At 55.9% G+C, this 13,537-nt stretch overlaps 5 protein-coding genes across 5 annotated transcripts; 2 read left to right on the top strand and 3 right to left on the bottom strand.

The window, feature by feature from the left end:
* Nucleotides 1–1,386: 1,386 nt before the first annotated feature.
* On the top strand, nt 1,387–2,632 carry ColSpa_01044 (uncharacterized protein; the record flags this gene model as incomplete). Its single annotated transcript, XM_049267256.1, has 4 exons — nt 1,387–1,583; nt 1,678–1,937; nt 2,057–2,269; nt 2,295–2,632. 4 exons carry the CDS (start codon nt 1,387–1,389, stop codon nt 2,630–2,632), a joined length of 1,008 nt encoding a protein of 335 aa, XP_049123213.1.
* Nucleotides 2,633–3,207: 575 nt separating this feature from the next.
* On the bottom strand, nt 3,208–5,118 carry ColSpa_01045 (serine/threonine-protein phosphatase 6 regulatory ankyrin repeat subunit B; the record flags this gene model as incomplete). Its single annotated transcript, XM_049267257.1, has 4 exons — nt 3,208–3,232; nt 3,284–4,200; nt 4,251–4,840; nt 4,950–5,118. 4 exons carry the CDS (start codon nt 5,116–5,118, stop codon nt 3,208–3,210), a joined length of 1,701 nt encoding a protein of 566 aa, XP_049123214.1.
* A 1,368-nt stretch (nt 5,119–6,486) lies between these two features.
* Nucleotides 6,487–7,512, bottom strand: ColSpa_01046 (L-xylulose reductase; the record flags this gene model as incomplete). The annotated part of the gene is made up of 4 exons (XM_049267258.1): nt 6,487–6,604; nt 6,653–6,785; nt 6,834–7,217; nt 7,269–7,512. The coding sequence occupies 4 exons, from the start codon at nt 7,510–7,512 to the stop codon at nt 6,487–6,489; spliced, it is 879 nt and encodes a 292-aa protein (XP_049123215.1).
* A 927-nt stretch (nt 7,513–8,439) lies between these two features.
* On the bottom strand, nt 8,440–9,548 carry ColSpa_01047 (triosephosphate isomerase; the record flags this gene model as incomplete). Its single annotated transcript, XM_049267259.1, has 4 exons — nt 8,440–8,519; nt 8,570–8,641; nt 8,695–9,316; nt 9,366–9,548. The coding sequence occupies 4 exons, from the start codon at nt 9,546–9,548 to the stop codon at nt 8,440–8,442; spliced, it is 957 nt and encodes a 318-aa protein (XP_049123216.1).
* A 3,003-nt stretch (nt 9,549–12,551) lies between these two features.
* On the top strand, nt 12,552–13,418 carry ColSpa_01048 (uncharacterized protein; the record flags this gene model as incomplete). The annotated part of the gene is made up of 1 exon (XM_049267260.1): nt 12,552–13,418. The coding sequence occupies one exon, from the start codon at nt 12,552–12,554 to the stop codon at nt 13,416–13,418; it is 867 nt and encodes a 288-aa protein (XP_049123217.1).
* Between the last annotated feature and the right edge of the window lie 119 nt (nt 13,419–13,537).

Raw genomic sequence — 13,537 nt, forward strand, 5'->3', positions numbered from 1 at the left:
ATGGTCCTCCTTCGACGGTTCAGTGCCAGTATACTACGGGAACCAGCAGCACGTCTGCAGTACATCACTCTCTGCTAGAGTCTTGAAATAGAAATGGTAGAAGACTACTTGATTTACAGCCAACTGAATGCAAGTAGCCACAAGCCTCTTCGTCCCAATCATAACATTGCTAGACCAATCAATATTGTACTCCTCCCCCTTTCCTCTACTGCATCTCTGGCTCTTACTTTGTAAGATGAGGACAACGCTGCGACCATAAGAAACTATTTGGAAGCACGAACTCAAAAGCATCATGAGCTATAACATCGGCTGCGAGAGTGCTTCGTAGACCACGTCTTAGCTGCAAGGAGCAGCGTAGATGCTGCGAACAGCGTTGATCGCTTAACACAAAGATGGGCACAGCCTATGGGTGTATCTCAAACCACAGCTGCATTTCACATGCTTAACTTCATTGAATGACATGTTGCCATATGTGTATAAGAAGGAAAGACAGAAGAACTGCGTAAAGCATGGGTCGTATTAAGCTGGACTTCCAGTCAACTTCCTTGATGGAGACCATCGTCTACCTTGACTTTCAGGCTTCTCGCACTGTATTTATACAACAAAAACAGTAACATGATGTATTACAAAGTTGATTCCAAGCGTCCCAGGATTATATCACGCTGACGCTATTAACAGCCTACTTACACACGGCTAGCCCGGTGAGTAATGTAAGCGGCCGTTACAACTTAGAGATACACTTATGGCTGAGGGAGAGTGGCCCAGCAATGAACATATTCCAAATGTCATAGCCAAATACTGCAGGGGTTTCTGATGTGGCATATTCCGTGGAGCGGTTGCAGGGCATCACCGGGTGCTCGGCAGCCAACCTGCTCTGGGTCCGCTATGACATTCTCTAACAAAGTATGTTAGGAAAGATGATCTGCTCTGCAGAATCGAGTTATACGTTACGCACACCACCATGGTGATACAACAACAATAAATAGTCTTGGTGTCTCTTCGTCACATAGTTACGGAATCTCCAAATGGGTTCACCTTCGGCAAATACAAAATGTCACGGCCGGCACCGGGGCGGAACTCCTGCGCCGCGGCACCCCGCTTCCGAACGTGTGCTCGGGAATAAGATCGGATAGTGGTTGTGCAGGTCCTTCTCGGTGACACCGCATCCCCAAAGTGAGGGGAAGACTTGAGATGGAAGCAGGATGCAGGTGGCCCGGGTCTCATTGACATCATTGCTAGTAAGCATCGCGGACCCCTCACAAGACACAACCACCCCAGAAAACCACTTCAGCATGTTCACACCCCAAGCTTATAGACAGTTTAAACGTAATGAAGCGTATTCAGCAGCTCGGAAGCCAACTCTCACAACGCCCTCAACTCGACACCATGACCCCCGCATCCTCTGACTACCCACTCAACGAGAACGGCATACCCCCCTTCGACGCCCTGCCGCTCGGCAAGGACAACCCAAGGTTCTCCGCCTGGGGCCTCTACGGTGACAAGGACGAGTTGGGAACGCTCAACAGACTAACCGACGAGCGCGTTGCCGCCGCAGCCAGAAACGAGATCAGGACCGGTGCAAGGTAGACCAGCCCACCCGGTCCCCTTCAAGCTCCCCGCGACCTTCTCTTCACATTTCACATCTCATCACTGATTACCAACTCACAACGACCCCAGAGTCTCCCTCAACTGGTCCCTCAAAGCCCAGCCGGCCCCCTTCTTCGCCCGCCGCGCCTTCCACCACGACCTCATGCGCAAGCACCCGCGCTTCGTCAACGACGACGTCTGGACCTTCAACTCGCAGTCCTCCTCGCAGTGGGACGGGCTGAGGCACGTTGGCTACCAGAAGGAAGAAAAGTTCTATAACGGTGTCTCCATGGACGAGGTTCACGCCGTCGACGAGGAGGGAAGGCGGTCGACAGTCAACGGTATCCAAGGTCAGTTTTGTCCGTCTCATTGTTCGTACTGTCTCAGAGCTACCTTTGGGGGGACCAACAGAGGCTGATGTGGGCTTCGCGAGGACGCTCGAGAGGCCGAGGACTGACGAGCCGAGCAGCATGGCAGAAGCACGGCATCGTCGGCAGAGGCATCCTCGTAGACTACCATAGCTGGCGCCTCGAGCAGAACATACCCTACGACCCCTTCGCCCGCGACGCCATCCCCGTCTCGGACCTGAAAGCTTGTCTTGAGGCACAAGGTACCGAGGTCAAGTTCGGCGACATCCTCCTGACACGAACAGGTATCCCGCCCTTCCTATTCTTCCGAGCAAGTGAGACGACTAATACAACTCACAGGCTTCATGGCCGCTCACGCCAGCAAGTCCCCCAGCGACCTCGAAATCTACCGGACCGCCACCCCGCAGACCTTCAGCGGCGTCGCCCAGTCCGAGGAGACGCTCCGCTGGGTCTGGGACAACTTCTCGGCCGTCGCCGGCGACCAGCCGGCCTTTGAGTGCTGGCCCCACCGTGACCCGAAGCACTGGATGCACGAGGTCCTGCTCGCCGGCTGGGGCATGCCCATCGGCGAGCTTTTCGACCTCGAGGCCCTCGCCGAGCGGTGCCGCCAAGAGAAGCGGTGGAGCTTCTTCGTCGCGAGCGAGCCGTGCAACGTTCCCGGCGGTGTTGCAAGGTGAGAAACCCCCCCTGTTGATGACTGTCCTGGCCGGGAGTTTGATAAGCCTCGTTTACTGACGCGATGCGAAGCCCGCCTAATATTCTGGCGATTTTCTAAGACCTCCGCGGTCCTTGAGTTGAGATGCTATGGCTTGTGACACATTCGACAGCCATAATCTTGGAAGGAAATGACTCCTGTATATGAAGCACCGCCTACTGTTGGGTTCGGTCGCGCCGAAGTGGCAAACGTAAGTGCTCGAACAAGACAATCAAGACCTTCTCGTCCAGTGGCCTCTCGACAGATGAAGAGTTGGACAAATCATGCCTTGGGTCGGTAGTGGGTACAGCACATGTGTTTGCGGCCACCCGCTTCGTTAGCACGCAGTTAGCAATTACAGCCTGGAGCCACAACCCGATGGTTCATAAATTCAATCGCATGAAACCTGAAGCGGAATGCCTTCGAAGTATATTCGTATGTCAGCTTTCCTAGCTGAACTAAATTGTTGCAACAAACCAAGCCTGACGCCTTAGTGTGCTTTCAACTGCCGCAGGCCCTCTATCACAACCCCCTCCCCTCTATCCCGATACTGCCAGCTTATCCCTTATGACTCTTGCGATCACTGGCATTTTGTTAGTCAGAATCCTCAAGTCAGGAGCAACCGCCAACTTACGTGCTCAATCTCCTAGACAGCTGCTGCAACTTCTTATCGTTGGCCGCATCTTCGGCCGCCTTCTCAAACGCTTGCTTCCGCTCTTCCTCCTGGTGCTTAACAACCTCGTCGTGACTGGGGGGGAGCCTCTCGTTCTGTATGTCGACCTTGCGAGCATCCTCGAATGTGTTGATGGCGTTCTTGATGCCCTCGGCACCCAGCATCAGGGTACCAGCGGGCAGTCTGCCGCCAGAGACGGTCTTAAGCTCAGTGACACGCTCGGACTCCTCGCGCAACACCTGGAAAACACGCGAAAGACGACCAATGGCCAAAATCTTGTTCTTGATCGCTCGTCTCTTGTACTCGATCGACTCGGGATCTTGCGAGGCACCCGAGAGGGGTGGCGACATGGGGCCAGGCGATGTGGAAGAGGGAGTAGCGTCCTCCTTCAACTCCTCCTCGGAGCATGTGCTGAGGATGGCGATAAGCATATCGGTGATCTTTTCACCGACGAAGGGCAGAGACCACGTGAAAACGTCCATGAAGTTCGGCAGCCAGTACGGGTGGGGCGTGCAGTTGAACTGTCGGATGTTCATGACGTTGTTCTCGTACTTGAGAACGGCAGCCTTGTTGTTGTAAACGTCGAGGTAATTCGGCGCCGAGAAGATGGTCATGACACTGGGGAAACCCGTGGTGCGAGTCTTACGGTACATGCGGTATCCAGCATCTTGCGCTTCGTGGGCTCGAATGACGGACAGGAGGTTATTCTTCTCGAGGAACGCACAAGCGGCCGGGTACGAGAAGAAGTAGGAGCATCCACGGACGTGGTTATGCAAGAAATAGTCGCTCGTCTTTTCTTGTCCAAAGTCTTCCAGAGGATCGGCCCAGAGGATATCGCACATCAAGCCCTGCGTGGGCGGCTCGCGGAAACGGTCAATCTGTACGCCATGTCAGTTGATGCGCCTCGAGGGTCGAGAGCTCGACTCACGCTTCGCAAATCGTCGAGGGTGTGGAGCTCGGGACTAAGACCGCCGTGGATGCACAAGAACTGCTTGTTCATGACAGCAGCCAGAGGCAGGCAGCAGAACGACTCCATGCAGGCCTCGTAAATGGCCTCGGAATACTTGTGCTTGCACTCGAGCTTGAAGGTGAAGTAATCGGTCAAGTGGCGACACTCGTGGTTGCCGCGGAGCAACCACAGGGTCTTGGGGTAGTGGATCTTCAAGCACCAGAGGTACAAGACGCACTCGATACTGAAGTATCCTCTGTCGACGTAGTCGCCGAGGAAAAGGTATCGGGTCTCGGACGGGTCACCTCCGACTTCGAACAGCTTCATGAGGTCGTAGTACTGGCCATGGACGTCACCGCAGACGGTGATGGGCGCATCCATTTCGAGCAGGTTGGGCTCAGCACGGAGCAGCTCCGTGCAGGTCCTGATGATCCACAAGGCCTGCTCCTCGGTCAAGCGACCCTCGCGGTAGAAGTGCTGCTTGAGGAAGTTGATGTTGGGCTTGGTATGGGTCTCGTCCTCGAAGAACTGCTCGTCGGAGGGCGTGAACATGGCGGGGGCCTGCACATCTGTGGCGACAATCAGGTTAGCAGCTCGACCGCGGTACAGCGAGGGGCATTGCGGTTGCAACGGTCACAGCATCGACGATCGAAAGCGTGGCAAGAGGGACATGCGTACCTTTGCAGACTCGCTCCATGGTGTTCACTTGGGTGCCATCCTCCATGGTGTGGATGGTGAAGTCGATCTCGGGCAGCGGCTTCTTCTCGCGAATGGCGCGAATGGCATTGTCGACCTGCTGCTGGGTGCGACGGTCTTCGCCAGGCGCGCTGGCTCCTTCGGGATCCATGATGGCTGGTGAGCTGGGGGAGACGGTGACGGCGACGTAAGGGGTGGTGGTCGAGGGGCTCGGTCGGGGTATCGATGATGGATACGAAGGAAAGTCGATTGTTTATGGAGAGATCAGAGCGGTGAGGGACGGTTAGGCGAGAACCAGCTCTGGGTCGAGTCGCGATGGGGGCCTACAAAGAGGCGAGCTGGGTTGCGGCGAGTCGTTGGGCACGAGACAAGACCAGGCGAAAGGTAATGCGAGGCAAGGTGAGGCGAGGGGTAAAAATTGAGGTGAGGAAAGATAGGGCTGAGAGCAGGTTGGGTGAAGGGGAATGGGACGGGATGGGATGCACTCGGCCAGAGGTCTCCTGCGGTAGACTCGTTCAGTCCCCAGTTTCTCGCTACGCTACCCTGCACTACCAGCACGGGAGGCGCCTCTCACTCGCTTCGAATTACGGTGGTTGCTTGCTGGGAGGGAGCTGGTTTTTTGCTGGGCACCTCGCTGGGGTAAGGGTGGTCAGCCACTAATACCATTAAAGGACGCTCACGTCTGCGACTCAGCGACCCGCCCCTTCTGATCTCAGGGTGCAGGGTGCTGCAATGCTGCTGGTGCGGTGGGTTGCTAAGGTAAGCTGAAGCTGGGAACGCACACCTCAGATGAATTGGCAGGTGGCAGACGCCAAATGCCCGCGGACGGCGGATGTGGAAGTCGGTATACATCACTGCCATGGAGATTTGCAAGAGCGGCCGTGTACCTCGACTTGGCCCCTCTCTCCCACCTCGCGTCTGAGAGGCGAGAGGCAACCGCAGCCTGTCACAGGCGTCCAGTTGCCTCTTCTGACCCCACCCCGCCCGGAAGGGTCAGGTACGTACCACGCGACCTTCCCCTCCCCCTCATGGAGTGGCATTTTTCCACTTTGCTTCACCTCCACAGCTCGGTTCGGCCTTGGCTAAGATGGCCAGCAACATATATCACGGCGCGCATTGGACACAATCCGACCAGCACCCCTCCTCCCCCTCCAATCTTGTCATCAAGCGAGATGGACGTTCTGGACTGCCAACTGGCTTCAATGGTCTCTGTTGTCATCTATCACATCCGTCTGCCAGCTGGCTTCTATCTGCCTTTGTGCGATTCGTTGCCTGTCTGTTACTACATCATCTGCAGCCTGCTCCCGGCTACTCTATATTCGAGTTCAAGCTCAATCTAGCCTACGCTGAGCTGTCGTTACAATATTTGCCCTTGCCCGAACGGCCCAATTGACAGCCAAGCTCCCGCTCGGCTCTCCAACCTATCAGGCGGTATCCGAGCTTCGCGCGCCAGCAAAGGGTCTTGCAGGGTCACCATGACGTTCTCCATCCATCTCTAGGGGTATCATCCTTCGTTTCTTCATGGCAAGCAGTAGCCTCCGTCGACGACGAGATCGCAACCGGTGGTGTATGAGGCGGCGTCCGAGGCAAGATACAGATATGCGCCCTTGAGCTCGCCGGGTTCACCCTCGCGTCTACTGGAGGTCAGCGTGGAACTTGGCGTCAAAGCTGTCGCATCTACTCACCCCATGGGTGTCTTGTCCTTCCACTGCTTCTTGGCTTCGGCTCCAGCGAAAGCAGAAATCTCCGTCTTGATGTACCCGGGCGAGACGGTATTGACACGGGCGAAATCAACCCATTCAACAGCCAAGCTCTTGCCTGATTGACATGTTAGCCAAAGATTGCCGGATAAACCGCATCACTTACACATGTGAATCACGGCCGCCTTGGACGAGTTGTACACCGTCTGCGACTGCGGTACGTTGACTATATGGGCACTCATGCTGGCGGTCGCGATCAAGCTGCCGTAGGTGAAGCCCTCGAGCTTCTTGCCGTCCAGCGTCGTGCCCTCCTTCTTCTGGCGACGGAAGTGCTCGCCGGCAACCTGGGCGCAATAGATAGTGCCGTTGACGTTCACGGCCATGACTCTGTCGGCGACATCCATGGGGCCATCGATCAGTGGGCCTTCTTCCCACGCAATGCCCGAGTTGGCAACAAAGATGTCAAGGCGGCCGTTGAATTCAGACACGATCTGCTGGACAGACTCTTTGATCTCTTGGTGGGAGGTGACGTTGACCTGGTAGGCCTTGCCTGTGGTATGTTAGCAGGCGAGCACCGTGTCTCTGAACGACCTCCACGCACACTTGACACCATATTCTTTTTCGATCTCGGCAGCGCGGTCCAGGGCCTTCTTATTACTATTATACCAGATGGCAACGTTGGCACCAGCTTCAGCGTATGCGTGGGCGATTTGCAGGCCAATACCAGCGCCTGCACCAGAGACGATGGCCGTCTTGCCCTTGAGGGAGAACAGAGGCAGCACACGGTTGCTGGGTGGGGGCACCGTGGCGTCGTGCTTGAAAGCGCCGTCCTTCATTTCTGCCATGTTTGCGATGGTCGTGGAAAAGGGTTGGAGTTTGGTGATTCTGCTGGCGGTTGCGACACGAGGGGCACACAGGAATCGAGGCCGCGAGACCGCAGCGCGGAGGACAGAGCCGAACATTATATCGACGGGCGGCAGGGAGAATATGCCGCAAGATACCCTTTCTTTTGAGATTAACGCGACAGGGTTCTAGGGAGAAGCTTCACCGTATCCTACGATGTTGGGGATTCGATTCGACAAGGCGGCGAAGGAAGAGCTAATACTAATACCAGCATAGTCGGTACGCCGCGGCTATAAGTCCCTGGTTCATGTACCGGAACAATCTTGAGCGAGGTGACGTGGTGGAGCTTAGGGGAAGGATAGAGCTCTGTGCTGTGCCGCCATACGCTAGGTGGAATGGAGGGGTCCGTGGCAGCGGCAGCAGTCCGTGCATGTCTCAAGAGCATCGTGGCCGTCATTGACCCTGAAGGCGGCACTAGGGAGATCCCTTGGGGGCTGCATGCTGCATGTGTTCTTCACCCCTCGGGCGCCGCCGGGGCATGTGGGGGTGATTTTATGCCATGGCCCATGGGGTACCGAGCCTCGGGGCTATTCGGCTCGCATTGCTCCAGAACATGCCGTCTCCAACATGCGAAAGTCTATTTTACCGCAACTGTTCATGGTATCGAGGACCTGGGGAGGGCCTGAATCGCGGGGCCATCGGGGCTAGACCAATCCCCGCCTCGACTCGACTGGCGCGCTTCTACGTACAGCCGCCTAAATACAGGGACATGCAGGCACACGAGACCTGCCAGAACTAGCCAACGCGACGATGTAATGTAATGCCCAATGTGTTGTGCCTTCATATTGACAACCCGCTCGTTTCAACACTATGTGCTGTATGCCAATCTTTACCAAAGCACAACACCTCATACGCCTCGCTATGCTTTTTCATCCGACAACCTGGTTCAGGACGTGCTCGCGGGGGAAGTTGGTGTTTCTCCAGCGCGAGATGTAGTCATCTCGGTTGACTGGTGTCTGTTAGATGCCACCCACTCGACAGATTGCATGGAGAACTTACTGTAGGCGCCGGCGATGCGTCTTCTCCCTTCGAATGCACTTCGACCGTGCATCACTCGCCAATTGTCAAAGACTGAAGCTCGTTAGACATCGATTGGCGTACTCGGAAAAAACGGCTGCACTCACTCAAAACCTGGCCGGGTTTCAGCTGCACCCAATACTCGACATCATGCCTCCGAAGGATGGCATCCCACTTGCGAGCTGCCGCGTACCACTCTGTTGGCGAAACATCCTTGGTGAAGGGCACGACGCCCCGGTCGTCATTGTTCCACCGCACCCGTTGCAGCTCGCCCGTCTCCTCGTCCACCTCGAGCACGGGGTACCGCTTGTCCGGGGATATCGTGATGCCCTTGTTGCCGCTCGCGTGCCATGGCAAGCGTACCTTTGAGAGAATCTCATACGCCTTGGGGTCCTCCTTCTGCAAGATCCGGGCCGCATGGAAGGCGTCAACCAGTAGCGACTCTCCCCCTAGTTTGCCGTCCTTGGGCAGTTCCTGTCCCGGCGGGGCCTCGTGCGAGAGCATGTGGAAGGCCTGCAAGCCGGCCGGGTCCGTGAAGTAGGTCGTATCTGTGTGGGCTGGGAGGGCGATGTTGGTGTACGCCGTGTCGGCCATGGCAAGGTCGGGGATGAAGTCGTAGAATCCGCCGTAGTGCGTCTCGCGGATGAAGGCAATCCTTTCCAACACGCGCTGCGTCGGCTCAGGGGTTTCGTAGGGGGTCCCGTCGACGAAGGCGAATCCATATTCTCGCTGTACGGGTCAGTCTGTGATTTTTGTCACCGCGTGCGGATTTTCTTACGATGAGATTCGTCAACTTTGCGACCCCGGACTCGTCCTCCGAGGCCATAAGGTGGTCATAGTCGACAACGGGGCGTCTGCCGCCAATGTTGGAGCCCCAGAAGTGGTAGCTGGGGATGTCAGCGATAACAAGTCTTGGGATATGGGGACCCTTACTTAACCTGCTCCGGACTACGGTGGTCATTCTGCAGGTAATGCTTGATGAACTGCCAGGGGTAGAAGCTCTGATGGCCGTCTTGCTCCCCTGTTCTCGTCGTCAGCTTCCACACTCGCCCCAGGTGATTCAGACGACTCACATGTCACGCTGATTCCTTGCTTCTCCGACTTAATGTCTGAAGGACGAACGTCTTCATTGATCTACGGTTTTTACACTTTGTTAGAAAATGAGATGATTTAGGGTTGCAGCAACATCGGGTGGCATACAGAGTATGTGTCGAAGTTTCTTTGCGTGGTGTCTTGGTTCACGCAGTGGCTGCAACGGCAGTTATCTCTGGATGAAGTGTCAATTGGGCGGGTTTCGTGTGTGGCAGATATCCTGTGTCACATACCTCAACCAAAAGTGCGGGCTATGTTGCAGGCGCGTGTTAGCAGAGATCTTTCACGAGCGACCGCGATGCCAACTCATCCTGAGGAACAGGTCACCCGGAGCCGAGCCGGCGGCGGGGGGGAGGAGCAGGGCAGCCGACTTACAGTGTCGATCTAGGGGCAGAGCCGTCGGCCAGACCATCAAACTGGATTCCGTCCTTGACAATCTTTACATTCAAGTGCTGAGACCGTGCAACAGCGGATGCGGACAGATGTCTCGTGGGCCCGAAAGCAGCCGTGATGCGGGGTGGTGCTCCAAACGCAGCGGCACGCCTAAACCGGGAGAAAAGAGCAGAGTGTGAGTGAGACCTTCAGGTGCCACTTTGAGACAGTCGACTACGAATGAGAGTATATACCTTGCGGCTCGGGGGCCGATATTCCTCCAGGGGAGCATTCTTGCAACGGTCTATTTGGGTTCGTATGTAGATGGGAACTCTGAATGATTGGCAAAGTCGGCCAAATGTCGTTGGAAACCCTGAGAGGAAAGATTGGTCCGGGATGTGTTGGGGGTTTCCAGTCCAGGTTGTCGTTTGAGAAATGCGACGGGATCTCGGAATTGGGGGCGGATGGATGGACAGAGGGCAATCCGGGGCTGGGGTATGTACTCTCGGGTCCCACTCGCCCCTCTAGATGGTCCTGGAGGACGCCGAAGATGCTGTGGTTTTTTTTTTTTTGGTTTTTTGCACTGACATCAGCTGATGGTCGAGCATCCCCTCACTGTAAATCTCTTTGTCAATTTGCTGCGTCGATTTTGGGACAATGGACCTCGGCCTAGCGGCTTGTGTTAAGTCTTGGTGGCCTTCTTTTCGAACATGAAAGGATTGAACAAAGATTGGCCGGACTGAGCCGTTTCCTCTTGTCAGATCCGCCTATCCCACTCGCTACGACTCTCTCGGCTGAACACAGAGAGAGACTCGATCGGATCTCGAGGCCGCCTGGGTACCAGCCAAGCTCCACTTGCCTCCATCGACGCCCACGGCGGCAATGTTTCCATCGGACCATGCTTTGGCCGGCGATGAGCATATCATGCCCATGTTCCTCGCGCTCTCTCCGGCTTGGTACGTCGGAATGATGAGGGGGACACAATTGCCGCGTCGAACATCGGCGCCGGCCTACTCCGCCTCCGGATCACGTCGGTACAACACCGTTCGGGCTCGTATCCCCCAGGACATTCTAGGCGGTACACGGTGGTCGGTTCGGCTTCGGACTATGTGTGTCTCGGCCTTCCCACGCATTGCCCCGGTCTGCTCTGGGATCAAGCCTCCTTGACTCCACCCTACGACAAGAGAGAGACAAGTTCCACCGGATCCTATATCGCCAAGCAAACCGGAACCAGCAACGAAAGCGGCTGAAGCGCATCACAGAGAAGGCCTTGGCCCCAGCATGCCTCCATGGTGATAGTGCCTCGCAAGACTTATCCCGCCCCAAGCTATTCGCTTTTCCATGCAACGGATGCTAGGGAAGACTGTAGAGCATAGTTCCGCATTGGTTGTTTCACTTCCATTTGTCATTCCTTTCGGGTTTGTTCGCCTCTTTTTTATTCTCACTGCAACATGCATCAGCACGCAACCCAACAACTTCCAGCTCCTTTGTCCTTCGTCCGTCCATCCGTCATTCCCACTCCGGCGTCGTCAAAAAGCCTGCCACGTCGCCAAATATGCCTCGCTTCGCCCGCTGCGTCTGATCGTCTCTTCCAGACCGCTCTTCGAGGCTCTTTCACCACCACAAAACCGAGCAGGTGGATTCTCCCAGTAGGAATAGCCGCCATGCCGTTTTCTCGGATTTGCGATTGCCTCTCCTGCCTCGTCTATAGCCACTCATATTCTTGGACCTGCATCGTGGCAACCGGGACCCAGTTGCGTTGACCCTCAAAGAAACAAGCGCCGGAAGTGCAGCCGAGCTCTCTCCCCGTTTGGGTTTCTTCTGTCGAAATAGCCCAACGGGGCAAGGCACACCCTCTCTTCTCTTTCGTTTGTCCACTCACATGACCCAGAGGGCACCGACACAATGGTTCAGATGCCTGTCCTCTCTCCCTTTTACTGTCTCGTCTCCTGCGGGTTGATGTTGGCGTTGAGCGTTGGCTGTTTGTGTCGCGCGTAGACGGCTCCTCTGATTGGCTGCTCTTGGCGACAAGCAGGACTTGGACCTACGTTGAACATCAAACCCATCGTCGCGGCACCGTCTGGCCTGCGGTTGGTCGAACAAAAGTACGAACCAACAGTGTCATGTCGCCTTTGCAATTGATGACCGCAGGGGACGAGATGTTGATATACCATGATGGCCGCTGAACCTGCACTCGCCGAGTGGTATTGTCTCGGAATTGATGGTGCTGAGCTTAGTTGGATCTTATTTTCTGCCGTGTTTTCTTTATCCCCGATATTCTTGCCTAATTATCGTCAACGTTATGGTCTCAGAAACAAGCTGGCGCAGGCTATGCGTCATTGCATGGCTCGTCTGCCATGAACATTTTGTCTGCGGAGTTGAAGTCAGACCCCAATCACCGACAACACTGCAAGCCCACGAAACACGTCAACTTACACCCAGAGCATTACGGCCAAACGCCAGCTGCCCAGTCAAGGGGTACAATGCCTGCGGAAACGGCATGGCAGACTACTTTTGCTGTCCCAGCGATACGACATGTCTGGTCCTGGCAGAGAAAACTACGGCCCTGTGCTGCCCAAAGGGAGCTTCATGCGACATCATCTCGCCCATCATCTGCGATATCACGGCGCAAGATGTCGTCGAAAACCCGACGAGCCCGATCCATACCACAAAACTCAAGGAGGCCCTGCCATCGTGCGGTAGTAGGTGTTGTCCATTCGGCTACACTTGTCGGGGCGGTTCTGCCTGCGTCTTGAATCAGGAGCAGAAGTCTCAAACTAGCAGTTCGGTCTTGCCCACAACAAGCACAAAGACCACAACGTCGGAGACACAGGCGACCACCCAGGCAGTGATATCGACATCCTCTGAGAGCATTCCAGCCGCACCCACACCATCAGCCAGCCAGGGCCAGGAGCCTTCAGCACCATCGGCCACAGTGCCAGCAGAGACACCTGCTGCAGCCACGTCCACTGGGAACTCAACTTCAGGAGGCATCATCGCAGGTACCACCGTCGCGGCAGTCGCCTCCGTCGCCGGGCTGACGTGTCTCCTCTGGTTGAAGCGGCGTTCCATCTCCGAAAAGGTCGGCTCCGTGCGGTTCCCGCGGCCCTGGCAGCAGCTCCGCGAACAGAGCTCGGAGCAGGACGTCTCGTTGCCGCGGTACAACTCGCCGCCGCCGGCGTACACGATAGAAATGAAGGCGCCGCCGAAGCACACGGCGTTCAGACACTACAGTCCAGAGTCCGTGGGGGATGTCGTGCCCGTCGAATTGCCAGCCACGCCAGTTTCCTTTAGCGTGTGGACCGTTCGTACGGAGGGGGAGGCGAGGAGGCCGCGGTCTCACTATGAGCCCTACCGACGTCCTTGAGGGGAGTCTCGGAGGACTAGGTTTCTTCATTAGACAGCTGTTTTACTACTCTCTTTGTATTTACGCACGCCATGGTGCATTTCTTTAATGAGAGATGAGACACGTCCTGTACATTACCA

The sequence above is a fragment of the Colletotrichum spaethianum genome (assembly GCF_022836535.1).
Source record: "Colletotrichum spaethianum MAFF 239500 DNA, contig02, whole genome shotgun sequence".
Taxonomy (NCBI): domain Eukaryota; kingdom Fungi; phylum Ascomycota; class Sordariomycetes; order Glomerellales; family Glomerellaceae; genus Colletotrichum; species Colletotrichum spaethianum.